A 25,071-nucleotide genomic window follows, 5' to 3' on the forward strand; every position below is an offset into this window, starting at 1 on the left:
GCTCCTATAGTGGAGCGCTCAGGCCATGGTTCAGCACGTCTTTCGAAGCTGGTTGCCGCGTGATGTGAGGCCTCCGGCGTCGAGTGCTAAACAAAGACATGGAGCGTCACGATCATCCTCACTAAAATGCTTGTTGGGCGACGGAGTCGCTGCCACCCAACTGCAGGGCATCACGGTGAAGTGGCAGGTATCATTGTGGAGCAGTTCCTTGTCCAGCCACGCGCCCAAGCGACCGCACCGCGTTATGGGTCCCAGACTCCCAGCAAGTGGGTTTTGGGCGGGTTATTCCAGGCGGCGTGCTTCAAGAGGAGAATCTGAGCGCTCACGTGCAGCCAGCGTATGTAATGCAACTCCGGGGCCTCAATAATGCCACCATTGTGCTATCTCGCACAGCCGGGCAGGCATGGAGATGAGGAAGATCGCAGCTTAAATTTAGACGCCGCAGACAGCAGCGCTGCTGGCTACACACAGCTAGCCCTACCCAGCGCAGCTCATGCGAACGATTTGCTCGTCTAAACGGCGTAAAGCAGCACGGCAGCGGACGATGACAAAACAGAGCTCACACGCTGCCGTGTGCACGCGCTACGTCCTGGAAGCCGCGCTCCAGTGACGTCTGTTTCAAGAAACAGCGATCTGCTGCTCCTGCTGCGCGAGCCAGCCTCGTGGATCTAAATGCTCGGTTGCCTTCCGCAGTGCGCTGCAAGCTCGTCAATGCAGACGTGCGGTTCCATGCGCCTTCACACCACAATCGCCACGCTGCTGCTGAGCCCAGGCCCGGTGTTGCTGGTCGTTGAGAAGCTGACCATTCCCTAACGCGAGCGGCCTTCATGTCACGAGCTCCTCTTCAGCTTTAGCGCCCTCGTCTGTGCCTACAAGCCCCAAGCCGCCCCGCTCCATCTACGTCGACCCTCAACTCAACCCGCATTCCCTTCATTTTGCAACTCAATCTCAACGTCAATTACTATCCCCTTCGCCTTCATCTTCCCACACTCCCCGTCTGCCCTGCTGCCCTGCACGACCTTCACGTGGCCGCTAGCGATTCACCAAGCCACACCTAGCACCTGCCACTTTGCCAGCCGCGAGGGTCAACCACGCACACGGAGCACACTCCACCCCCAATCCATCCTGCGCCTACAACACCCCTCGCCCACCACGGATCTGCTCATCCACGCCCGTACCTCCGCCCACACGCTCCTCAGCTACAGCCCGCCCTATTCTCGCTAGCAATCCGCGCACGCTTGCCGGATACCCCCTCGTTGCAGCCCCTCAAACAATGAGCCAGAACCGGCCATCGGCCTTCTCCAGTCTGAGAATGGGAGGTAAGCATTCACGTTCCCCGTGCAAATACCAATTCACTGACAGCATTGCAGAAGTCATCCGCGAGAAGGTCCAGGACGGCGAGACTGGCGAGTACAAGGACCTTGCATACACGCAATGCAAGATTGTCGGCAACGGCTCCTTCGGCGTCGTCTTCCAGACCAAGCTCTCGCCAAGCGGAGAAGACGCTGCCATCAAGCGGGTGCTGCAAGACAAGCGATTCAAGGTGAGCCGCGCATCTGACCGAAACGCGCAAGGACGTCAGCGCTGACGACAGCCAGAATCGTGAATTGCAGATCATGCGCATCGTCAGACACCCCAACATTGTCGAACTCAAGGCCTTCTTCTACAACAATGGCGAGCGGGTATGTTTCAGCACTCAATGGCAGAGGTGCGACATGAGGCTAATGATGCGATCCGTAGAAGGACGAGGTCTATCTGAATCTTGTGCTCGAGTTCGTTCCTGAGACCGTTTACCGCGCTTCGCGCTACTTCAACAAGATGAAGACGGTCATGCCTATCCTCGAGGTGAAGCTTTATATCTACCAATTGTTCCGTTCTCTCGCGTACATTCACTCGCAAGGGATCTGTCACAGGGACATCAAGCCACAGAACTTGCTTCTAGACCCTGCGTCTGGCATCCTGAAGCTGTGCGACTTTGGTAGCGCAAAAATCTTGGTCGAGAACGAGCCCAACGTTTCGTACATTTGCTCCAGATACTACCGCGCACCGGAGTTGATCTTTGGAGCGACAAACTACACTACAAAGATCGGTACGTCATGTGGTCCTTGCGCATATGATGACTTACTAATGTGCGCCATCCAGATGTGTGGTCGACCGGCTGCGTCATGGCTGAGCTTATGTTGGGACAACCGCTGTTCCCTGGTGAATCTGGCATCGACCAGCTCGTCGAGATCATCAAGGTTCTCGGCACACCCACGCGAGACCAGATCCGCACCATGAACCCCAACTACATGGAGCACAAGTTCCCTCAGATTAAGCCGCATCCGTTCAACAAGGTTCGTCAATTAAACCAGTCCTTACCAGCCTCCAACCTGACACTTTTGCAGGTTTTCCGCAAAGCCGACCCCAACGCCATCGATTTGATCTCGAAGTTGCTGGAGTACACACCAACGCAGCGACTGTCCGCCATCGACGCTATGGTGCACCCCTTCTTCGACGAACTGAGGGATCCCAACACACGCCTCCCTGACTCACGTCACCCCAATGGCGCTGTACGGGATTTGCCTGCCCTCTACAACTTCAACCATCACGGTAAGCATTGCGTTGCAGGTCTAATATACACCAGCTGATGACTCCTAGAACTCTCGATCGCACCTCACCTCAACCAACAACTGGTCCCTCACCACATTCGCGCCACATTGGCCTCCCGCGGCCTCGATTTCGAGTCGCCCGATTTCAAGCCGTTAACGAAGGACCAGATGATGGCGAGACTAGATTAAGAGTCTTTGCACCTCTTATGCGAAACGATACCATTTTGATTACGCGGCCTGGCCTCGATCATCTCAGCTCACGAGCCCAGAAGTCTTCCGTCTAGCGAGCACAACATGGAGCCCTCGTATGGCGTCGGTTTAGAGTGTTGGAGCTCACACGTGTACACCCTTACCTGCAATATCTGAGCGAGTCTGTAATGATACCGACGTTTACAAAGAACGGTTTGCTCTGCTTTTCCTTCTGGCCACCCGTCTATGCAACCCCACAGGCTGGCTCCGTAGATGGTTTTCTTTCTTCCATGTTATCTGAAACGATGGGCGAACGCAGGTGGCTGCGAAAACGAAGGGAAGGGAAGTTCAACAAAAGTCATGGAAGAATCGCTTGCGAACATCTTAGGATGATTTCCGGATCTTGGAGGGTCTCACGGCAACCTGGCACAGGCTGCATTGCGTCTTTTTGCTTGCATGCAGGAGTTTTCACATTGGAGGGTGTTTGTGATGGTTGCGTACGAGTGGAGGATGTCCGGCACTTGGGCCCCCACTTTTGATGGGTGCGGTGCTTTCCTAACGCTCGATGCTTTGCTTACGGACGGTTGTCTGATGGAATGTGCAACGCTAGGCGGATTGGTCGGACTTTGTGGGCATTAACGGGCGGTTCTGTGTCTGTATGGGACTACCGGAAAGTGCGTACATCCGCGTGTTATGACGCAAGTCCTCTGCACTATTCTAGCCTCTCAAAAGGTGGCTTTCCTCACTTCAGTTTTCACTAGACTACCACTTCCTCATGCTTATTCTACTTTTGTGTGACATTGGCTGATCCTGAGCTCTTGGAATCTGTGGCCAAGTGGAGCTGATTTGCAATTTCAGACGGACTGAGTTGTCCATGTTGCAAAGCAATACGCGTGGTGGTTTTGAGCACTGCTGCGTGGTGTGTCTATCTTTATCTAGTTGTAACTTTACTCAGATCCAAGCAACAGGTCATACTTGTATTAAAACCTATGGTATCTTGGACTGTCCCTCCTGCTATACAGTCGACATGCTCTCAACTGCCAGGCACATCTCGGCCAACGGTCTCCGCCGAGGCCCTCCAGTCGATTTGGTTGATCTCGATATGGACTTCGACTTCATGTCTGCTGAGCGTCGACGACAGCTGACGAATCCTTTGAAAGTGCAAGAACAGGGTTCTCATCAAGATTTGCTGTGTGAAGACGTTTCGATGAATGATGTTCCGAACATAATTGAAGTAATAGCACGTCCGACAAAAGCACGCTAACTATAACGAGGAAGCGCGAGCGCGCACTGGTCGCGACTTCCAAAGCTTCGACGTAGCTCCTGCTCCGCGACCCATCAAGGCGCATCGACGTCGACGTTCACCACACCGCACATACAACACTCATTATCGCTGCTCCAACTGCTATACGCCTGGTTAAATACAGTACTTAGATCGCGACGCCGTTCATCAACGACGCGACCACTACAGACATAGGACCCTTTCGCCAGAGGCTGTCAAGCACAAGTCCAAGGCTATTTTCTTTGCAGCAATGGCGGATCTCGACGTGAAGGAAGAGCGCGACTACGACAGGCGCGGCACAGACAGCTATCGAGGTGGGGGAAACAAGCGCCGCCGTGATGGTAAGCTTCCCAAAACTTTCGATTATGCGCTTCAAAAGCTAATTGAACGCAGATGAAGACAACTACGCTCCCCGAGACGACCGCCGCGGACCTCAGAGACGCCGCCGAGACGACCCTCCTCGTCGCCGCTATGAAGAGCCGCCCTTCCCTAAGCTACGGCGTCTGCTATTGAACATCGCCAGTTCCACCAAGCTACCACAGGACGAGGCTATTGACATCGCAACATACTTGGGAGAGCACTTTGACGACGAGCGCCTCCGATCGGACTTCTTTGACCTTTTCGTGCAGCTGTAAGTGAGCGCCTTGTCCCTCGATTCCGTAGTGCTAACAGATACAGCATCATCGAACAGCCCTTCAAGATTCCCTTCGTCGCCGCGGTCGCCTTCTACGGAAACGACGTCAAGCCGGAGATCACGATTGAAGCCATGAAGTGTGTGGGCGATCGCGCACAGCAGGCACTAGATGCTGGCGAGTGGAAGGACTTCAAGTTGCTTCTGAGGTTCTTCGCCTGCTTACAGTCACTGTACCAAGATGACGGCATCTTCAGCTTCCTGGGCCAGTTGTTCGACAAAATCGTCGATCTACAGAGTGAAGACGAGAACGACGTGGTGGGCATCGAACTGGTCAAGATCATCCTTCTGACCATCCCCTACGCCGTGGTAGCAGGAGGTAACCGTTTCCACGAACAAGCTCAGCAGCTGCTCAAGAACACTGGAATTGTGGCTGGCAACGCACTCCCCATCGAGAGCGTGATTCACTCGTACGTGGGAGAGGAGGACGTCAAGCCGATGGCTTACCACAGTGTCATTGGCCTCCTGCAAGCACAGCTTACAGCAGAGGCTGGCTCTGGATTCGCGTTGGCTTGCATCCCACATTTCGACCCTGAAGCAATGCGCAAGTCCGCCGCCAAAGAAGAGGACGCCGAAACACTGCCTGCAGCCCCTCCCACATACGCATTCCCAACCTTCAACGTGCCCTCTTTGATTAATCCTGGCCCGCGACCCATTTTCCCAGAGGCCTACTTCTCTTTGTTTGCAGACCAGGAGGCCAACACTGTCCCGAAAACGACAGACATTGCGTCTTCGCTCATCCGCGACGCCATCGTTGACACAATCAACCAGCTTGACTTCAATCGTGATATGGTCGCTAAGTTCTTGGTCGATGTCGACTGCTACTGGACGATCGATGCCTTCGCTAAGCGGGGAACACCACTTGATAAGTTCAAGGACCAACCCGAGGGCAAAGTCCAGTACAAGTCTGAAGACATGATCATCGATGCCATCTTTTCGCAGCTTTTCAAGCTACCATCTGCGGAACACAAATTGGTGTTCTATCACTCTGTGATCACACAATGCTGCAAGGTTGCACCCCAGGCTATAGCGCCTTCGCTCGGACGTGCGATTCGTACCATTTACAAGAGCCTGCCCGTACTGGATCTCGAGTTGGGCTACCGATTCCTAGACTGGTTCTCGCACCATCTCAGCAACTTCGAGTTCCGATGGAGGTGGACAGAATGGCAAGTGCTAACAAATTGCTTCAAGAAACCACATTAACTGATGCACAGGCTCGACGATCTGGAGTTGACAAACTTGCACCCGAAGAAGGCCTTCATCCTTGCTGCGCTCGACAAGGAGATCCGCTTGTCTTTTGCTAAGCGTGTCAGATCGACACTGCCTGAGCCAATGCACTCGCTGATTCCTGAGCGCCTTGATGAGGACAACAGTCCAGACTTCAAGTACGACAACCAGCAAACCCCTTACGCAGCAGAAGGCCAGGCATTGTTGCATCAGCTCAGGAAGAAGGCTCCGCCAGAGGAGGTCCAAGCTACCATCAACAAGATCCACGAGCAAGCTGTCGAGCAAGGCATCACCGAAGTGCTGGTGCCCTCAACCGATGCTTTTGTCACCGCGATCTGTCGACTTGGTGCAAAGTCACTTTCTCACGTTCTCTCATGTATTGAGCGAGGCAAGGACCGCCTATTGGAGATCTCACAGAATGAAGTTGCGCGACGCCAGATCGTTGCAAGTGTAGTCGAGTACTGGAAGGACCAACCAGGTGTCGCCGTCAGGATCATCGACATCTTGCTCAACTACACCATACTCGCACCCATGACCGTTGTTCAGTGGGTCTTCGGTAGCCACTTGGGTGCTGGCGAGGCTCTGACTGAAAGCTGGGTGCTTGAGATGGTCTCAAACACAGTCGCCAAGGTCACGAACCGTAACCGCCAGATCGCATCAGCTCGTATTCAAAAGGGCCTGCCCGCAGACCAGATCGAGATGGTCGATGCAACTCTAGCCAAGGACCGTGACAACGCCCGCGAGCTTTTCAAGTACATCGAGGATTCTACACGCGGAGTTTCTGACGGCTCAGCCGACGTATTGATGGAAAAGAAGACTAGCGGCGCGCTGTCCGAAGAAGAAGTGCAGCTCATCCAGGCATGGGGTAGACGCTGGCACCAGACCTTCCTGCGCAAGGCTCAAGTCGAGGAGTCTGTCGTCGGAGAGCAGGCGGTCGAGGCCAGGATTAAGTTTTTAGCTGCTGAGCCGGATATTGAGGGCGCAGACGGTGAGGCCACGAATGGCGAGGCACAGATGTCTCTTGCCTGAGCATCTATAACAGCGAGCTAAAAGTTTATGATTCGGCGCATTTACGTAGAGAGTCAGGAGAGACTCGGGACATTTCGAAGGCCTACAGCGGGAAGGTTACCGTCAGATAGTGTAACATACTGCAAAGTTATCTTGAACGCACCTGCAGCTCATCGGTCTTTCACATTACGATTCTCTAGCTAATTTGCAGGATCAGAACTTCACCGTACGCTTAAGGCTGCGAGCGCAAGACATGGCGAGCATGTCGGCGATCGCTCCTTCTAAATCTCTCGAGATCGAAATGTGCATTTGCCTAATATTGCAGACACCCCAAGCCAGAACCACGGATGTTCGGCCTGGGTCGAACATCGCTTTGAGTAGTTTTTCTTTCCGGGCCTTAGGTAGTGGTGTTCAGCCTAACTCGTGCTGAGCCCCCAGCCTTACACTCATCAGTCCAGGGCAGTCAAGCTTCACTTCCATTAGGTCCTTTGCCTTCTGATTTGCCTTATCCTCAGCATGATGTCGTCGGGCTGGACTGAGTACGTCTCGACCGCCACGTGTGAACCTTAAGATTCCAGAGCCGGTACAAATAACGTCCCTTTGAAGTCTGAACCATGGTGACTGTGACTACGCCGTGAGTACACTCGGGTAATGATTGTGCCATTGCGGTAATGCCAACTTCTTTCAGTGCATTGGTGGAGAATACGTTGACGTCGATCAGGCTCCACACGTTACAGGAAGGCGGTAAACATTCATGTCATTGTAAAATTTCGCCCCATCCGGGAAATCAGGAATGATTTCCCCTCACACCCGTTGGTAGACCACATTACTTGTCCAATTTGTGGCGATCTGCACAAGTCCGGGTTGGAACAAGGTCGCATAGCTTTAGTTGTCAGTGTCATGCTTGCGACCAAGCCTCGTTGCAACACTTACAAATAGCACAACGTCAAGCCACCAGGCTCACCGTTAAAGTCTCGCGGCATGACGGCGAGGGAGAAAGTCTGGCAGTTCGAGCCGGATGCTGTTCGTTTTTTTGTCAGCGCTGAGGTAGATGATGATGTACTTTTGGTCTTACCTTGACACATGCCTATGCACTGAGTAAGTGACTCTTCCCAGGTCTCAGGCCTACTGCGGATGTTCTGAGCCTGTGAGAAAATAGTATAATTGGTACCGTCTGTCGGCCCATAGACCTTGGTCAAAGGAGCTGTCTGCAACAATCGTCTCGTCAGCGTCGTGCTCAACTCAAAGGCTCTTGGTCATTGGCCATACCGCAAGACAGTTGCACGCGCTAGTGACTCTTGTGGGGTTGTCCTGACAGTTCGCTGCCCAGGTGGGAATAGTCGCAGTTGCAGCGGTCGTGTATGTCGAGCAGAATGGGATGGCTGAATTGACGTTGTTTCGGACAGCACGGAGGCAGTTGTCTGCGGAGCAGGCGCGCTTGTTGAGAGTGACGAGTTCGGGGGCTGCTGTTGGTTGCGGCATTGCTAGAATTGGCTGGAGAGTGACAGCCAGCAGGGCGACTGCGATGAAGATGGATTTGCAAATTCCCATTTTGGGCTAGAAGTTGGACTGTAGACTCCGTAAATGGGATTCATTGCCTGCGTATGGGCTTCCAAGTCTTTATAGGAGGTAGCTGCAGTCCAGGTTAGGACCGTCCCAGTGAAGAAGGTGCTCTCGTTCCCGTCAGCCATAGAGCTAATTCGGAAGCCATGTCTATATGCGAGCTACTGCTTTCAATTGTTGGCAGCTTATCTGCAGCTTCAATGATTGCTAGTGTCAGCCTCACATCGGATACGACAGCCGCAGCCACTCAGCAGCCTTCATTTCGGACCACCCTCCGAGTTAACGGAACGCCCCCAACTTTCCTCAGCCTTGACGTCTATTCGGTGAGGAGATCTAAGAACAGGACCCAGCCTACAGCCACATCCTGAGCGATGCTCTCCTCCCCGTCGCGATTCGACACACCTTGGTACGTCTTGATGGGCGTGACGAACGCAATCTCAGTTGATAAACAGAGTGAATGCACCAGGATGCACTTTCATACGGAAAGACATCCGTCCCGGGAAACGTCGATATTTGGAAGTCTGGGAACAGAGCAAGGTCCGCGCAACGTGCATGCTATTGCGTGCGCTTTCTTCCCAGACTAGGGGATCGTCAGCATCAGCAGCCAATCTTGAGTCCTTGGCCAACCCCTGAATCCTTCCAAAAGAACGCAATGTAAGATGACCGGAGCACGGAGGTCATTCACTGACTAATGTACAACAGACAATACTTCTGAAAGACAAGTCTTTCTAAAGCCACAACATCAAGAGTCCACTCAATGCCGCCAGTCCAACGAACGCCATCTGCACAACGGCCGTACCTGCAGCACTCGCACTGTCACCACCTCCAGCAACCAGTGCACTCGAGCTTGCCGCAGTCCTAGAAAAAGTGCTAGAAAAAGTGCTAGAGCTCGATGTCCGAGCCACCGTAACTCCGAGAGTAGTATCATCGCCGCCTGGCGAATCCAGATTAACATCTTGAGACGTCGGCCCAGCCACCAACGTACTTTCCAGTGCCGTATCCAGAGCAGTTATCAGCATTGTAGTCGGACTCGGCGCCGCATCGAGTAAGCTCGCAAGCGTGGTCGCCTCCGCCGGCGTTGAGAAAGCGATTGTTTTACTCAAGTCTGCGAAGAGCGCGGAGGCTTGACTGTCATCGGTCGCTATCGTGGTGTATATCGTTGTGTAGGTCGTAATTGTATAAGTGACTGTGCTGCGGGCCTGGAAGATCGTCCAGTAGTAACTATAGTACCTCCACCTCACTGTCCAGTAATACGTCGTGAAGCTATCGGCGATGACTTGAGTCGTCCGCGGCGGCTGTGTGATCGTCGGTACTGTAGGGGCTTGTGTAGCTGTCCTAGCGAACGAAGTGGTACCGCCTGTAACTACTGCAGTACACTGCAAGTCGGTGCAGCAAACTCCTCGCCCATTGTATAGAACGCACATGTTTCCAGTTTCGCAGTAGTTACCGCTGCGGCAGCACGAAGCGCCGTCAGGCATGCACTTATTCTCACAGCAAGTCAGTCCTGCGCCGCAAGGGCCGTTCGGACAGCAGGTTTTGCCGGACTCGAGGCAGTAGCCGTACCCGCAGCATCTATTGCTGCTGGGACAGCATCTTCCAAACGCTCGATTGATGTCAGCAAAGATGCTGTATATCGACTACAACGAGGTGTAACTGACCAGAGCAGTAGCCGTATCCAGTTTGACACCGCTGACGACCGTACAGTTCCGTACTGCGGTCCTGCAACTGTGGAATGGTCTCGTTTTTCTCCACACCTTGAAACGACTCAAGGAAAGCCGCCGGTTCCCCAGCCAGGTTAAAGCCTTTTTTGCTGTAGTTAGCCTCGTTCCAATCGATTTCGATGTCTGTACGTTTGACATCTCCAAAATTGGCCGCTACAAGTCTAAGGAGCGTGGTAGCCGCGAACAATTGGTAGACCCTCATGATAACAACAACCTTGGAATGATGGAACGCAAAAAAGATTCCACAAATGTTGATAAGGCTGTTCTTATGTACCGTGTCACTTCGCGTCGCCGAACAGCCTTGCTAATCGATCTGCTCACTGGGTGACCCTTGAGCTCTGAAAAGCCTTTCCAAGCCTCACGCCCAGGGTCTTGCCCGTATCATGCAAGCTTTGCCAACCGGTCACCTTATCAAAGTCTAGCTCACAGCCCTGCGAATTCGTACCTCGCATTCCTCACTGGAAGGCGAAACATCGGAGAAGATCCAAGTGAAGATCATCTACACAAACACGGCTGGAAGCGAGGCTACCACACAAAATAGTCTGGTGTGCGTTAGTGAGATGCGTTGGTGAAGGTGGCATGGAGCTAAGGCAGAGGTCCGCCAGCATTGTGTGGTGACGATGTTCAGCTGCCAAGGGAGACAGTTGAGGTGGACTAATGAGAAGCGTGCGGTAGATGAAGTGGCGGGAAGGTTAGGCGAGGATTTGGGGGCCTGAATAGAATACAGGTGGAAATCAGGAGCTCATCAGAAGGCGCGTTGTAGTCGGCAAACTGAGAGAAAGTGCATGAGGGTATTTCGCAACTGTGGAGCTGAACGCAGTGTATTGAAATTTCGGACGATGGCTTATCAGGATATGGGTTGTGAGAGCTAGGTACCCGAGATCACAATCGCAGTCGCTATGCACTAGAAGTTCTTTCCAGTAAACGCGCTCTGTACCGACCCAAAACTGCATGAGAAGTTAGCAATCATCGCACACAGTGCAGGAGAAGACGGTACTCACCCTTGAGGACAGCTCTGTCCTAGAGCTACACTACCACTACGCATATAACAGACCTTAGCGACTGCACACGCATCGCTCGTACAGTTAGGACTCTGGACCGAAGACTTTCCCTGGTAGGTATTGAAGAGCGAGACAAGCGTGCGATTCCGCTCCATTGCTTCCGTAACACGGTGCCAGAATGTGGCGTTGAGCGGATCGTTCGAGGACCAGCCGGCTGCTGAACCGTAGGCTTCACGGGTACTGTACTCAAGACTGAATGTCGGCCCGGTAACGGTCAAGTTCGGGTAGCTGTTGACAGGGCTCGTGAATGTCCATGCATCGTAGATGTTGAAGTCGCCGGTGTCTACTTCGTACAGACGGAATCCTGAGTTCAGGTTTGTCAGTGGCGTGACGGATGGGCCGATCCACCCGGTGTTCAATGCACTGCCAGCAGATTGATTTGTGCCGTTGTTTGCGTAGTAAATCATCACTTGGTCCTCATGGGTGTGGCCGAAGAACACATTAGCAACGACGTGAGGCGAGTAGCGATCGATGATCTGATAGAACAAGTCTGTGGGGTTGGGCAGTGGGTTCGACCCATCCCAGCCCGACAGAACATGCCCCACAATCCACACTCGCTCGCCAGCATCCTCTGCAGCTTGCAGCTCGTCTATCATCCATCTGAACATACCACTGTTGTCCGGCTGGGTGGTATTGATGAAGGTGAGGAAGTTACTCCGGTACCAGAAGTCTGTGTTGAATGTAATCACTCTCAGCCCGTAGTGGTTCTTAACAGAGTACCCTCCATAGTGTAGGCGAGCCTCATCAGCCTGCGCTTTGCTGATCCAGCCATTGTTCCGCCACAAACCAGCGACATGGTCGTAGTTCCACGATTGCTGCTGTCCAAGAGGTCCGGGCAAGTTGTGAGGCGAGTCGATAGCTTCGGGGTTGCTATCGTGGTTGCCAAGTGCGGCGAATACGGGTCCGGAGATGTAGGTCTTGAACATGCCATACACGGAGTCCTCAGCGTACTCGACGTACAGCCGGGACAGCTGGCTCTGGCCGTCGTGGGAGACGAGGTCGCCAGTATAGACAGTCCATCCCAGAGAGTCTTTTTCGGAAGTGCCGGTCAATGGGCCAACGGCCTGTAGTGCGGCAAGTCCGAGATCGTATGGCGAGTCGCACTTATAATTACCGTAAGGGTTGGCTGGTAGCGAAACCTGACCGATGGGAAGTGCTTTGTTATTGTTGTTTGCACGACAACACAAGCTAGACGTGCAATTTGCCTCAGAACCAACAGCAAAGCGAGGATCAAGGTGGAAGTCTGACATATGAAGAACCTTCACACGCTTGCCGCTGGCCTTAGGCACCCTAGCATTGCACGGCTTAGGCTTTGGAAACAGTCCAGTAGTGTTCGTAGGGAGGGTGTACGGACGCGGGCAAAAGGTGCTGGACAGCGAGTTGCAAATCTGCCGGCCATCCCATCCTCCAACGTCCGCATAGCGAAGTACCTGGGCCCATACAGAACCAAACGTCGACGTCTCAAAGTCTTCTTCGCACGTCTCGTCGTCGTGAAATTTGTACTTCTTGCAGAGCGCGACCATGGCTTCCGGCAGAGCATCAGGGATAAGTACAGCGGCCGAGCGTGCAATACTCAAAGCCGCGATGCATTTGGAGCAGTTGCCGTTGACATTGCTGCCCTCAATAACTTCGGAAATTTGAGAAACGATCTCGTATAGGAATGTACGTGTCTGTGTTTCTGATAAGTTGGCCAATGCAGGAGGGAAGAACACAGGGTCGTCGTCGTTCTGAGGAATCGTGAATGGATTCGTCAGGTTTGCAGGGTAAGTGATGTTGAGAACAGCGTCGTAGAGAGCTGGCTGGGGCTCTGCAGTCGGTTTCGCTGGGCTCAAATAGTAAGATGAAAATGCAGAGGTCGGAAAGCCTGCAGGTGCAGTGTAAGCCTTCGAGCCTGGAGGGGACGACTTAGCGGAGGCAAGTGCGCCAGCGATCAGTACACAAAGTGCCTGGGAGAGCGAAGGGAACATCATACCCAATCGCGCCTCTCCAGTTGACGATTCGGTCCAGTGGGAACTCGCTCTGCTTGAGAACCATGATGGCTGGCTTCTGCTTAAGTACCTCTACTGCACCAGCCTCCCACATCCGGAGTCGCTCGCGTTTGAGTAGGCTTGTCCGGCTAGAGAGCGGGCTATGCGATCTCTGCACCTTGCACGTAATCGGCAAAGCGCACGACACTGGCGGAGAGCGTACGACTGGATTGCTTTGGCCGCCCGGACCGTAGAGGTAGGTGTGCGTCATGGCTTTGTGCCAATCCAAGCTTTGCTGCCAAGCACGTGGGCATGAGCTTAAATCTATAGCTCTCATTTCCCCACCTTGAATACGACACCCCGCTATTGGCTACCCACGTGCTCTGCATAGCATCTGCATAGGTCGCTTCACCCGCGACTCGGGATTTAGCGAATTTCATGCCGCTGTAGGTGTTCAAGCCTGAAAGTTCTATGTAGAGGTAAAAAAAAAAGCGCTCTTAGCAGTGCGTACAGAGAGCAATTGTAGTAGCCGAGTATGTTTAGCATTAACAAATCTGGTTCAAGCTTTAAAACAAAACCCTCTCCCAGCACCGAAAGACCGTCGAATTGTCTAGCGACAACCAGGTTATTGCTCACGCATGACAAAAAGTGTTCTACAGACGCCCAGCAAGTCCTCATCTCCAGGTGTCGTTGACCGTCGCACTGCTGCCACATCCAGCCGAAGTCGTGTACCTCCTGTTAGGATCGCTCTCCCAGACAACTGCACCCGCACTCGTCTTGCGGATATACTTGTACTCGAAGACCGTCGAGGCAGGCAGATCAATGCTCGTAGTCCAGAGAGGATCGCTACTAGTGTACTGGCTCGCACTAAGAGCCTTCGCGCTGTTAGGGTCCCAATTGCCAAGCTGAGTGAGCTGGCCAGTGACAAAAATGTTGTCACCAAAGGTCGTGGTCGCGCGAACGTTGAAGGTGATCTTCGCGTTGCAGGCGGGCGTGCCGGTGCAGGACGTGGGGGGCAAGTTATTGAAATTCTCGCCCCAGCTTGGACTGACGATACCGGCGCGGCGCTCGGTTGCAGTCAGGAAGGCAGCATAGGACCATGTCAAGTCGACTGCAGAGAGGGGGGAGCCGGTGCTCTTGTCGAATTGCTCAGCAAGACCACCGTTGGAAGGGGCGTACTTTTGAATGATGGCGATGTAGCCATCAGCGTAGGTCTTGACTGCAGACGTAATTGAGGTGTAAGTGGCAGAGCCTTTGGCGTAGGTTCCGGCAGTGACGGAAGGTACAAGATCTTGGAAGAAGGCGAGCGAGACTGAGTCGACGGTGATGGATCCGACCTTGTCCCACTGGTACAGAGCAGAGTACAATTGCTCGGCAGCGGCTAAAGTAGTGAGATACCATGGGTTGCCATTGTAGTACACATCCTCGGAGTATCTACCGACAGCGATAGCCTTACCTTGAGCAACACCCTTATTGATGGCATAAACGGAACGGAAGGAGTCAGTGACAGCCTTGTGGTTGGCCAGGGCGCGAGAAGAGCAGGGTTGGAAAGTGGCGTCTGTACACTTGGCGCTGGGGTCGAAAGTATGAATGGACGAGATCAGAGAGTTGGCATCTTTTCCAGTGCGGCCGTCGTTCACATTGATGTTCGAGTCGATGTAGCTACCAGTCCAGAAGCTCTGCATAAAGCAAAGGACCTGAGGTGCCGCGGTTGCGCAGCCAGTGCAGGTCTGTCCGAGTTTGGTAGCGAGAGCAGCGCCTTCAGCAAGAGCACGATGAGTCGCAGCAAGAGTGAAGAACGAAGAGCCGTTGACCTCCTCCCAGAGATCGAAGCCGGTCTGATTCCAGTACTGAACAGCATAAGCAAGGTCATTTGCGATGACTGGCCAAACGGTGTTGACAGCGTAAGTCTTGTTGCCATTGTCGGCTAGCCAGTTGGCGTAGATGGCGAGGGCTGTGGCGCGGAGGGGAGGCCCGTCACGCTGAGGGCGACCCCATGCACCCGTGAATTGAGTCATATCCACGTTAAACTTGGGCTCACCGAGGCCACCTGTAGTGGGACCCCCAGATGGGTTGGTGACGCCCTGAAGCTTGGCCTGAGATGAAACGTAGTCATCAACCTTCTGGCGAAGGGTTGTGTCGCCATGCACGAGACGCTCAATGAGCGCCTTGTATGTGAGAGCAGCATCACGTGTCCAGGTGTACCAATCTATTGTCAGTTAGCGAAGGGAAAATTCATGATCAAAGTACTCTACTTACAATCAGGGTTGGTGCGCGAAGGACTGGCTACAACGATACCAGCAGGAACACCAGGTGCCTTGCTGCCGCCTCCGATGTTGGCGAGCACGCCATTAATTGAAGCGGTCGTCTGGGTGGTGATGAAGGCATCGATGGATATTTGACGACTCTCAAAGTCAAGAGGTGTCGCCTGAGTACCAGAGAACAGGAGTGCTGCAGGAAGAGCTCGGAGGACCGAAGTGAACAACATGGTGCTGGAAGATGCTGCAAACAGAGCTGCTGAACTGCTTGATGACCATTCCTTCGAGGGTGTCTAATCGTTTTATATCCAGCACCATAAGGTCGACGTTGTGCATCATCGGTACGATCATGCTTCTCGCTTGTCCGACTACAGTAATCATCGACAGGCACTAAACGGCGGGCGCTAGCATAGTCCCATATTACCACGGAGGCGTAAGGACGACGACAAACATGATTGAAGCAGAGCGGTCCGACGGTGGGCAAATGGGAGACGAGGCCAGCTGAGGCTCATTTGAAGCTGTATTAGCGTCCGGCTAGACCCACCAATCAGGGCGTGAGAACGCGAACTACAAAACAAACATGTGAAGGGAAAGGAAAGCTAAACCGGACGTCGAACCTCCTGCCCCAGATTTGATCCTGGCCAATTACTGCACGTGGTGTGTTGGGGAGTATGACGCCTTCCTAAGTGGGCGTTAGCCTGTGCGCTTAAAGAATTCACGCGTCGTGCGGACCGACATGACACCACACCACAAGCAGATACAGGTCCAATGCATCATGCCCTGATGTCGTGTTACGATCTTGTAGCCACACGACGACTTTACGAACAAGGCTAGTAACCCTGCATACCCCGGTTTCAGGGCAGTTGCCGTTCGGCTTCACACCAAGCAATATATCATGGGCCGACAGTGTGCGAGCGAGATCCAGAGAACGTCGAAGCATGGGCAGGAAAAGGAACGACTGCGAGCCGTTTGATTGAAGGAGTAGCATTTCGGCTTGAACCTGAATGCCGTCTTCATTTGATCGTTTACTAGTTCATACAGTCGCCATCGACTAAGACACTGCCGAGACGTACGTGAATAGATGGTCTAAAGATACTCAGATCGTAAGCCATGAAGTCATAATGCCGTTACTCAAAACGCGCCCTCTGGAGGTACAAACCAGATGTGGCGAAACTAAGGGAAGCAAGAAATTCAACACGCCTGTGTGGCCTGGAAGAAGCGCGGACCTGAGTATCCGTAGAACTGCACGCTCTCAATGTCGATATTCCCGTCTTCCGAGTCTTTTGGACTCCAGAGCTTGAGTAATACATTCCTGCCAGAGCTGCAGCACAGGTCAGTGAGAATCCATAGCTTGGCCCCTCACAGACTTACATCGCAGGTTCAAACCGAAGGGTGATCTTGTTCCTGTTCTTCTTTATGAAGAATCTTGCGTGAGGCGCGAGTAGGTTTCCTCTGCCAGGCTCATCAGCACCGGCGTCGATGTGACTCGGTCTAGCAAGTCTACTGGCTCGAATCGGTTCTGTGTTATCCAGGAGGTTGCGATAGCGTGGGCCCAGATTGATTCGGCGCGATCTCATCTCGTACTCATCAGCAAACTGAGCAGTCTCGAGAAGTTGGCGGAAGCGTGCCCCTGTGCCTCGGCGAGGTGCTACGTCTTCTTCTTCGTCATCACTGCCAGGCCGCCAGCGGCCTTCGCGTTGGATTCGGTCGGCCATGGTCTCGACGTTAGGATAATCGTCGTTGGACGACTCTTCTTCCTCTTCGCTTGTGGTGGTGACGGTGAAGGGAGGCGGTGTAGGAGCTGATATGCCAGCTGATGCTGTATAGTCGCAGTCAAAGTCAATCTCCTCATCACTCTCGATTGGAGGCTCCGAGCTCCTCTGTGGGTCCGTATGTGCATGTGCGCGTGGTTCTTGGTTCAAGCGTCGCGTACGCAGCCGGAGACGTTCGATGCGTGCTTCGACATCATCTTCTAACCGACGGCGATGGTGTTGCCACGCATCTGGATCGTCAATTGCTTCCCTTAACGATATTCGTTCCGCGTTCTGCACGTATCTACGGCGCTCAGGCGAGGGAGAAGCTGACGGCGAGTGGACCCGATGCTGCAATCGGTAAGTGGACGTGCCAGACAGGAGCTCCTCTGCCGACATGGCCACGAAGATGAGTCCTTCCTGGACGCTGAAGACTGTCAGTGGATTATCAAGCCACGAGTGGGCACACATACGGAGACGTGAAACCACGGTCCGGTGCTCGAATGACAACCTTCTGCAGGGCAAAGGGTGCATCTCCCAAGTGCCCGAGTAGAAGGTTGCACTTGGAGCTTTCACTGCAGTACACGCTCTTGTCGCTCTTCAAGACATTCTCGACGTCGTAGATCTTCATAGGGTTGTCACGCTTGATCTGGCCTCCATCGCAGCTGACGACTTCCATGCGCAGACGTCCAGGGACCGTCTGGCCCTTGTAGCCGTACTTGAAGCTTTGGTACTCGGCGTTCTTACTCGGCTCATGCTCAAGCTTTCTCCGCTTTGTCCGCCTCTGTGCTGTGTCTGGTCCGCCATGGCTTGGCTGACGGGTGGCCATATTGATCCACTCCTCGAAGTCGGCGATGATAGGTGGGCGCTCACTCAGGGCATCGAACGGCTCGGTAGGGGCGTTCATAGCGGCCGCTCGCTCCTCGTCGATTCGTGCTTGGGCGCGCTGGAGGTAGCGTTCGCTGGGCGTGGCTCGTGGGCGGTTTGAGCTGGCTATTGACGGCCGCCCCAGCGACTCGTACGCAGTGTCGTCGCTGTCTCGTGGTGGCCCAAGCAAGCGATGCAGCCGGCGCCTGTTCGCACGGCGCCTGGCCTCGATCAGCCGGTCCAAGTGGCTGGAAGAGCGCTCTGGCGGTTCGTCGGCTAGGCGCAGCACATTTCTCGAGCTACTCCTCGCCGATCTGGGAGGAGAGCCTGAGGCGTGCGGGTAGTCGAAGTGGCCAGCGGCGAAGGAGAAGCCGGCTGGCGGAGGTGACGACGTCGGCGGGCGTGGCATCGGTGACGTGTGGCGTGGTTCCCATGAGAGTCGCAAAGCAGTCGGAAGGCGAGCGGAGAATCTGCGAGTATGGTCGGCAGCGAACGAAACGTATAACGGCCGTCTATTATTGCAGGGTGCAGCGTGTCGGAGCGACAGGCCTTGAGGCTGAGGCCATCTCCACGAACCTCGTAGCCCCACAGATCCCCACGTGCGGTTGCGCTAGCGCTGCAGAGCCGCAAGGCCGCCCCAGAACTTAATTCCGTCATTGCTGGAGTTTGCCGTCTTCACTGAGAGTCGCGTCTGGCGAGCTCGTGCTGCTCTCACCTTTACCTCGCCTTGCCGCCAGCTTGTCTCGCCCCTCCCTCCTGCCAATCGCCCCCGCACGCCTTTTCCACAACCTTCACGCCCATCGCGCCTACCACAAGCATGACGGACCTCACCGCGCCTGCTGATGCCAAAGCGCTCAATGGCACCTTCCCAGCAGACGATGCAGCTGGGCAGACGGTCGCTGCCACGGCCGAGTCTGAGAAGATCTCTGCAGGTAGGACTCGATCGGCATCAGCACATGCGCCTGCTCACGCTCCTCCGCAGACGAGATCGCGCTATACGACCGACAAATTCGGCTCTGGGGCGTCAAGGCGCAAGAGAAGATCCGCACTGCCAACATCCTCCTCGTCTCCATCAAGGCGCTGGCAAACGAGATCGCGAAGAATCTCGTCCTGGCGGGCATTGGCTCCATCACCCTCGCCGACCACGAGAACGTAACCGAAGATGACCTCGGCGCCCAGTTCTTCATTAGCGACGCGGACGTGGGGAAGAACGTAGGCAGACACACGCCCAGCCTCTGTGGCATCTACTGACAGCCATACAGCGCGCCGAAGCAGCAGCTCCTCAGGTCCAGAAGCTGAACCCTCGGGTCAAGGTCAACACGTACACGAACCCCATCAGCACAGAGACCGAGGCCAGCTTCTACTCCAAGTTCGATGTCATCATCACGACCGACCTCGACTTCAACTCGACCAACACGCTGAACCTCTGCGCCCGCCTCGCGAACCGACCCTTCTACGCCGGCGCATCGCACGGTCTATACGGCTACATCTTTGCCGACCTGATCAAGCACAAATACGTCGTCGAGCGCGAGATGAGCAACAAGACAACGCAAGTGGGTCCTGAGAGCTCAACGCGCAGCGTCATTGAGGCCTCGTCGAAGAAGGAGAACGGCAAGTCGGTCGAGACTGTGACCAAGCAGGAGATCTACTCGCCCATCATGGCCATCAAAGACTCGCCTCTGCCGCCTGAGATCGCGGGCAACCATCGCAGGCTGAAGAAAGTGCACCCGCTGCTCACTTGCGTGCGTGCACTGTGGGAATACCAGTTCCAGGCGCACGGCGTCTATCCATCGCACGACCCGCAGCAGCTGCAGTTGTTCACCATGATGGCTACAGAGAAGCACAAGCTGCACCTGCTGCCGTCAAACACTCTCACCGCCGAGTTCTTACGCAGCTTCTTGCAGAATGTGGGTAGCGAGATCGCACCAGTTACTGCATTTCTGGGTGGCCAGCTCGCGCAGGATGTCATCAACGTGCTCGGGCAGAGGGAGCAGCCGATCCAGAACTTGATGCTCTTCGATGGCGAGGAGAGTGCTGGCCCGGTCTATGCCCTGCACCCCATCTTCGTCGACAACCCCATCGCGGCGCTTCCATCGATTCCAATGCCTGTCGAGGCCATTTCTATCGATGATTAAGTCGGTGACACCTCGAGGCAAGGACCTGCCCAACATATAAGGCGGGAGGAGGCGTTCGACAGATCAAGCTGAGCTGAATAGGGATCAGCGACGACGGATGCACATTTGAGAAAAGAGAAACAGGAACGAAGACGAAGGATAACGATACCCAATGGCTGGCCTAACGTAGAGCCCGCCGCGGCATTTTGCATATAGAAGAACACTTGTTCGAATACGCTGATCTTGACTACGCTTTATGCGATGCTTGTAAATATAAATTGCGCAAAGACTGTTCCACGCACTACTGCTCCTTCTTCCCCACCTCAACTTTCCTTCCCCCAAGCCTGCCAAACAGCACCCAACAAAGACCGAGGAATGCAACGACCACAATCCCAACAGTCCCTGCCTCCACTACCCCTACTCTCCTCGTATCCAACACCGGCACCTCAATCGTCTCTACCAATCTCCCGGCCTGTGAATCAGGCTGCACATGCATAAACCTCGTCTTCGGCCCGAACAGCGCTTCGTACCCCAGATGCCGCCTGTCAAATGGGTTCTGAGCATGTTTCGACCCCTCGTCCGCACGGCACGCCCAGAACACTACGGGCCAGGGGACATCGACAGATGCGTGTGTGGAAGGCGAGGCGGGGAGGTAGCGCAGGTGCAGCGGGATGGATATGTTGTGGTCGGCGTGCACGGCGCTGTTCTTTTCTGCAACGGAGGACGAGGTGGATGTGGACGGTGGCAGGGCAAGCTCGAATAGTGCCGCGCTGCCCCATTGCGGGATCACCCAGTCTGGCGCTTCGAGATCCGTGGCCCCAGAGAGACTGCGCAGGGCGAGCAGGTTCTGCGACGACAGGAAGAGCGGGTCGCTGAATTGGTATCTGTCGATGAAGAGCGCTGAGGGCAGCGTGAGGTGCGCGTGCAGCCTGCATGTTGCGTCTGGTGCAGTTAAGTGCGAGGTAGGCAGGGTGAGGGTCAGCGTTGGATGGAGACCGGATGGACGGTTGATGGAGGTCTTGTATCGGAGGGGCGAGAGTTTGGGGGGACGGTTTGGGTCGAAGGGTTCTGGGTTCAATAGAGGGTAGTGCCGTGTGGGGGTTTGGAAGCGCGTTGGTTCTGGATATGGGTTAGTTGTGTGCCTTCAGCTGGAGATGGGGAGCGGTACTTGGTTTGTCGTCTCGACCTAGTACGGTTAGGAAACCACCGAATTGGTAGTCTTCGGGGTCAGTGTTGGCCTCGTGAGACAGGACGCCGATTTCTACAGTTGAGTCTGAGCCCTCTTCGGGGGCTGAGTACTTGTCTGTCCAGCCGTCGCTCGGTTTGTTCGACCAGACAACTGTGCAGACGACAGCCTGAGAGATGCTATCGTAATCGATGTCCACGTAAGAAGGCGTGTCAGCCGATGCTGTCATCCCCTCTATCCATCTTGAGATGCTAGATGCCATCCAGTCATCCCCAGAGAATGGCGAGTAGTATTGCAACGCCGTTGACATGGTGAAGCGCTCTGAAAGCATCGGCATCTTGATCGCTGTCTCATTTGACGTTGTGCATTTGAAATGCCTGTCAACACTGCGGAACACTAATCGTACATCCTGACACAGGTCTGGGTTCTCGACTTCTGTTGATGGTGTGTAAAAGATATGTAGACCTGGCGACACTCGTGATGTGAATGGAGCCGGTGCTGTGCTGGTGGGGGTATCTGGCGACCAGCGAATGTGCAGTTCATGCCATTTCTTGAGCACTTCACTGACCCGTGTCAGCCTCATACCAGTTACTATTAAGTCATGGAGTATTTTACATGTCAAATGGTGCTTCGTGTTTGGAGAGCTCGTTGAGTCCAAGGGTGATACGGTGTTCTTTCGCAGCCTTGACGTGGTTCAATTTGAAAGTATCGCGTTTTCCCTTCGACCCTCTCTGGACATTGATCTGGTCAGGGTTGAAGCTCTCTGGCTCTGTCACCACATACGTTATTCGCACCTTCATGGTTGTTGTTGAGTGTTGTCAACATGGCGCGTGATGGGGCTCACATGCGCCAGCCTCTCGCTTACGGTCGCACCCCTGATCCTGACAAGTGACATCACCGCGCTAAAGAGGCCCTTTCACAGCGAAGTCTGGATTGCTGCCTGTGCCAGCGAGATCGTCAACACCGTGTCCTCACGCAATTTGCCACTGCATGGGCTTGCATAGCCTTCGATATTCCTAACATCATCTGCAAAGACTCTGCCACCCCAACGACGCCATGCGCATTCTCACTCTTCTATATGCAGCGCTGCTGAGCGCGTGTGGCGCGCAAGCCTTGCGCTCAGATAAAGTCAAGCTCTCCAACATCCAGAGCCTGACACTGCGAAAGGGACTCGACACATCCCATCGCCGTGTCGATGCCATGCCCCAGGTACGTCTAGCATCACTCCATCACATTGTAGCCGTGCTAATGCATTCAGCTCTCCTGCATTGGCGGCAATGCGAAAGGTCTCTATGAAGTCGATGTGATGCGCTGCAAGAACTCTGGATCCGACTACGACTCCGAGAACATCCAATGGACGTGTACTGCATCCCTCCCCGACGAATTCAAGCTCGGCTCCACAGACGTCATTTGCGAAGGCTACGACTATCCCGAAGACCCGTACATCCTGAAAGGTAGCTGTGGAGTTGAGTACAGGCTCGTACTCACGGACAAGGGTCACGAGAGGTACGGCAAGGGCAACGGAGGTCACTGGTGGGGCGGTGACGATGAGGGCAGCGGTAGAGAGGGGCCAAAGACACTGGGCGAGCAGATCGCTGCCGCACTCTTCTGGATGGTCTTCATCGGTGTCGCAGGCTGGATCATCTTCAATATTGTCCGCCAATGGGGTCAGGGCGCTGCAGGCGCCGGAGCTGCTGGCGGTAACCGACCAGGCTGGGGCGGTGGAGGAGGCTGGGGCGGAAACGATGATAATGACGACCCCCCACCACCATATGAATATCAGGGACGACCAGGCAAGAGCACATATGGTACAAACCAGCCCCAGGGTTGGAGACCTGGAATGTGGTCTGGCGCACTAGGTGGAGCCGCAGCTGGGTACGCAGCTGGACGCATGGCGAACAGAGGCAATCAGACCAACAACGGGTGGGGCAGCAACAGCGGTGGTGGGAACAATGGCGAAGGTAGCTCGAGGTCATCCTCGGGCTCTGGCGCCAGCTTCTCAAATACGAGACACGAGAGCACTGGTTTTGGCTCCACCTCGAGGAGGTAAATGGTGGTTGCAGTGGACACCTTCCCTTGGCTCAAAATGATACCCACATTCTTCATATCTTCATCAGTATACGCAATAAGCCTTAGTGACTGGTACAGAAGGAACACTCATGACCATTGAGGCCCGCTTACATGTAGCAGATCAATTCGTACAATCTTGAGGCTCACTCTCCCTGCCGCTCTCCAAGGAACATTCTCCTTCCCAATCTTCATACAAGTCAGCCATCCAGCCTTCGCTTGAATCAGGTGGAGTGCTGTGCGAGCACCGAACGATGCAGCCGCCATTGCTTAGGAGGTGTCATTAGCTTCGACCTTATGACAGTATCAATGAACTGGCACACGGAAAGGGTGTCCTCGGATTGCTTCTGGTCAGGCAACAAAGATGGAGTTGCGGATTCCCGAAGTGAGGCTGGGCTTGGAAGACCGGTGGCAGATATGGCTGCTACCTCGTGAAGGTATTCGTTGTTGTCTGAAGAGGGGACTGTCGATGAACAGTGAAAGCGTGTCGAAAGCTTCCGGGCTGTTCTTGGGTGAGTGTGCATGCTGTTTTCGGTAATCGTCGTTTCAGACCGGGTGGAGTTCTCTTCGGTGATGCATTTCGACTATTTTGCATGCTCTGTTCGCTGGCCGCAGTGCTTGTGGATATCGATATTGAAGCGCGTCATGGGCGTAGAGTTTCTACAGACGAAGATAGATGCGGCTCCAGGCCTGTATCTTTAGACAAGGTTGGCGTTGGGCTCGTGCAGGACCTCATTGATCATCTCGAATTGTGATATTGGTGGCGATTGTGAGTGCTCGCACTTACTCATGTTACTGTCCAACTGGAGGCTATGTGTAACGCGGTGTATATATATTGTCATAATCTAGTCCCGGTAGAATCAGAAGGGAGAGAAAATTTAAGTGAGTTGATGCTGGCAAAACAGATCTACTGAGAATTAAATTGAGAGAAGGCTCAGAGCAAAGCAATGTTAAAGGCACCATTTTCCTTCAAGGACGAATACTATCAGTACACCGCTGTACTGGCACGCGCTGAGCGTCAGTATGTCAACTGACCTTACCGTTTGTGCAGGCAAGTTTCTCCAACTTTGACAAGATCGATCCTTATCGAGGTAGGGACTGTTCGCTTTTCTATCCATGAGATCTTACTCAGCGAGTTGCTTTATAATAGCCCATTGTGATCGTTTGGCAGCCATTGCACTGTTCTCCAAATCTACTATGGACTTCCCTTGCGAAGACGGCGTGTGTCCGTTTGGGAGAAATCTCATATGTCATCCACATGAGGGTCGAGCTTGGTGAAAGGCTGTTGACCCTCGGGACTGACATGCGTGGAGGCTGCCAACAAGACGGTTTCTCTGGGTATTTTGATCCAAAGGTTTTGAATATAGATCCCGGATTTCTCAGGGCCGCTGTTTCCCGATCCAAGAGGGTATATAACACCTCTTTTGGGCAGAATATCTAGCTATAGACGGGTAATTTCTCTAATTTGATAGGCTAGAGGCCTAAACCCACTTTCCTAAGGGAGGCAGCGTGGGGGTGCCCACCTCCT

The 25,071-nt window shown here is 54.1% G+C and overlaps 11 protein-coding genes across 11 annotated transcripts; 5 read left to right on the forward strand and 6 right to left on the reverse strand.

The window, feature by feature from the left end:
* Positions 1-1,051: 1,051 nt before the first annotated feature.
* Positions 1,052-2,874, forward strand: M421DRAFT_202518 (Pkinase-domain-containing protein). Its single transcript, XM_033588127.1, has 7 exons — positions 1,052-1,319; positions 1,371-1,543; positions 1,599-1,682; positions 1,741-2,089; positions 2,143-2,336; positions 2,388-2,592; positions 2,641-2,874. The coding sequence occupies exons 1-7, from the start codon at positions 1,274-1,276 to the stop codon at positions 2,778-2,780; spliced, it is 1,191 nt and encodes a 396-aa protein (XP_033453924.1). The 5' UTR covers positions 1,052-1,273; the 3' UTR covers positions 2,781-2,874.
* M421DRAFT_202507 (uncharacterized protein) lies at positions 2,800-3,487 on the forward strand. Its single transcript, XM_033588126.1, has one exon. It carries the CDS (start codon positions 2,969-2,971, stop codon positions 3,317-3,319), a length of 351 nt encoding a protein of 116 aa, XP_033453925.1. The 5' UTR covers positions 2,800-2,968; the 3' UTR covers positions 3,320-3,487.
* A 635-nt stretch (positions 3,488-4,122) lies between these two features.
* M421DRAFT_416029 (cap binding protein) lies at positions 4,123-7,155 on the forward strand. The gene is made up of 4 exons (XM_033590918.1): positions 4,123-4,403; positions 4,456-4,693; positions 4,741-5,919; positions 5,968-7,155. The coding sequence occupies exons 1-4, from the start codon at positions 4,313-4,315 to the stop codon at positions 7,007-7,009; spliced, it is 2,550 nt and encodes an 849-aa protein (XP_033453926.1). The 5' UTR covers positions 4,123-4,312; the 3' UTR covers positions 7,010-7,155.
* Positions 7,156-7,917: 762 nt separating this feature from the next.
* On the reverse strand, positions 7,918-8,539 carry M421DRAFT_88837 (uncharacterized protein; the record flags this gene model as incomplete). Its single annotated transcript, XM_033597706.1, has 3 exons — positions 7,918-8,009; positions 8,064-8,196; positions 8,258-8,539. 3 exons carry the CDS (start codon positions 8,537-8,539, stop codon positions 7,918-7,920), a joined length of 507 nt encoding a protein of 168 aa, XP_033453927.1.
* Positions 8,540-9,207: 668 nt separating this feature from the next.
* On the reverse strand, positions 9,208-10,519 carry M421DRAFT_202570 (uncharacterized protein). The gene is made up of 2 exons (XM_033588128.1): positions 10,210-10,519; positions 9,208-10,154 (listed from the first exon to the last, which is right to left on the reverse strand). Exons 1-2 carry the CDS (start codon positions 10,472-10,474, stop codon positions 9,280-9,282), a joined length of 1,140 nt encoding a protein of 379 aa, XP_033453928.1. The 5' UTR covers positions 10,475-10,519; the 3' UTR covers positions 9,208-9,279.
* A 540-nt stretch (positions 10,520-11,059) lies between these two features.
* M421DRAFT_202574 (uncharacterized protein) lies at positions 11,060-13,638 on the reverse strand. Its single transcript, XM_033588129.1, has 2 exons — positions 11,274-13,638; positions 11,060-11,219 (listed from the first exon to the last, which is right to left on the reverse strand). The coding sequence occupies exons 1-2, from the start codon at positions 13,301-13,303 to the stop codon at positions 11,177-11,179; spliced, it is 2,073 nt and encodes a 690-aa protein (XP_033453929.1). The 5' UTR covers positions 13,304-13,638; the 3' UTR covers positions 11,060-11,176.
* A 336-nt stretch (positions 13,639-13,974) lies between these two features.
* Positions 13,975-15,788, reverse strand: M421DRAFT_1058 (carbohydrate-binding module family 20 protein; the record flags this gene model as incomplete). Its single annotated transcript, XM_033587107.1, has 2 exons — positions 13,975-15,509; positions 15,560-15,788. The coding sequence occupies 2 exons, from the start codon at positions 15,786-15,788 to the stop codon at positions 13,975-13,977; spliced, it is 1,764 nt and encodes a 587-aa protein (XP_033453930.1).
* Positions 15,789-16,749: 961 nt separating this feature from the next.
* Positions 16,750-18,585, reverse strand: M421DRAFT_97759 (uncharacterized protein; the record flags this gene model as incomplete). Its single annotated transcript, XM_033598539.1, has 3 exons — positions 16,750-16,879; positions 16,930-17,736; positions 17,783-18,585. 3 exons carry the CDS (start codon positions 18,583-18,585, stop codon positions 16,750-16,752), a joined length of 1,740 nt encoding a protein of 579 aa, XP_033453931.1.
* A 408-nt stretch (positions 18,586-18,993) lies between these two features.
* M421DRAFT_1060 (NEDD8-activating enzyme E1 regulatory subunit) lies at positions 18,994-20,311 on the forward strand (the record flags this gene model as incomplete). The annotated part of the gene is made up of 3 exons (XM_033587112.1): positions 18,994-19,108; positions 19,159-19,388; positions 19,439-20,311. 3 exons carry the CDS (start codon positions 18,994-18,996, stop codon positions 20,309-20,311), a joined length of 1,218 nt encoding a protein of 405 aa, XP_033453932.1.
* Positions 20,312-20,487: 176 nt separating this feature from the next.
* On the reverse strand, positions 20,488-22,283 carry M421DRAFT_416037 (PIG-X-domain-containing protein). Its single transcript, XM_033590919.1, has 3 exons — positions 22,092-22,283; positions 21,459-22,039; positions 20,488-21,409 (listed from the first exon to the last, which is right to left on the reverse strand). The coding sequence occupies exons 1-3, from the start codon at positions 22,274-22,276 to the stop codon at positions 20,592-20,594; spliced, it is 1,584 nt and encodes a 527-aa protein (XP_033453933.1). The 5' UTR covers positions 22,277-22,283; the 3' UTR covers positions 20,488-20,591.
* Positions 22,284-22,404: 121 nt separating this feature from the next.
* Positions 22,405-23,687, forward strand: M421DRAFT_416038 (DUF1183-domain-containing protein). Its single transcript, XM_033590920.1, has 2 exons — positions 22,405-22,685; positions 22,735-23,687. The coding sequence occupies exons 1-2, from the start codon at positions 22,533-22,535 to the stop codon at positions 23,524-23,526; spliced, it is 945 nt and encodes a 314-aa protein (XP_033453934.1). The 5' UTR covers positions 22,405-22,532; the 3' UTR covers positions 23,527-23,687.
* Positions 23,688-25,071: the final 1,384 nt, after the last annotated feature.

This window comes from Didymella exigua, assembly GCF_010094145.1.
Source record: "Didymella exigua CBS 183.55 unplaced genomic scaffold M421scaffold_2, whole genome shotgun sequence".
Classification (NCBI taxonomy): domain Eukaryota; kingdom Fungi; phylum Ascomycota; class Dothideomycetes; order Pleosporales; family Didymellaceae; genus Didymella; species Didymella exigua.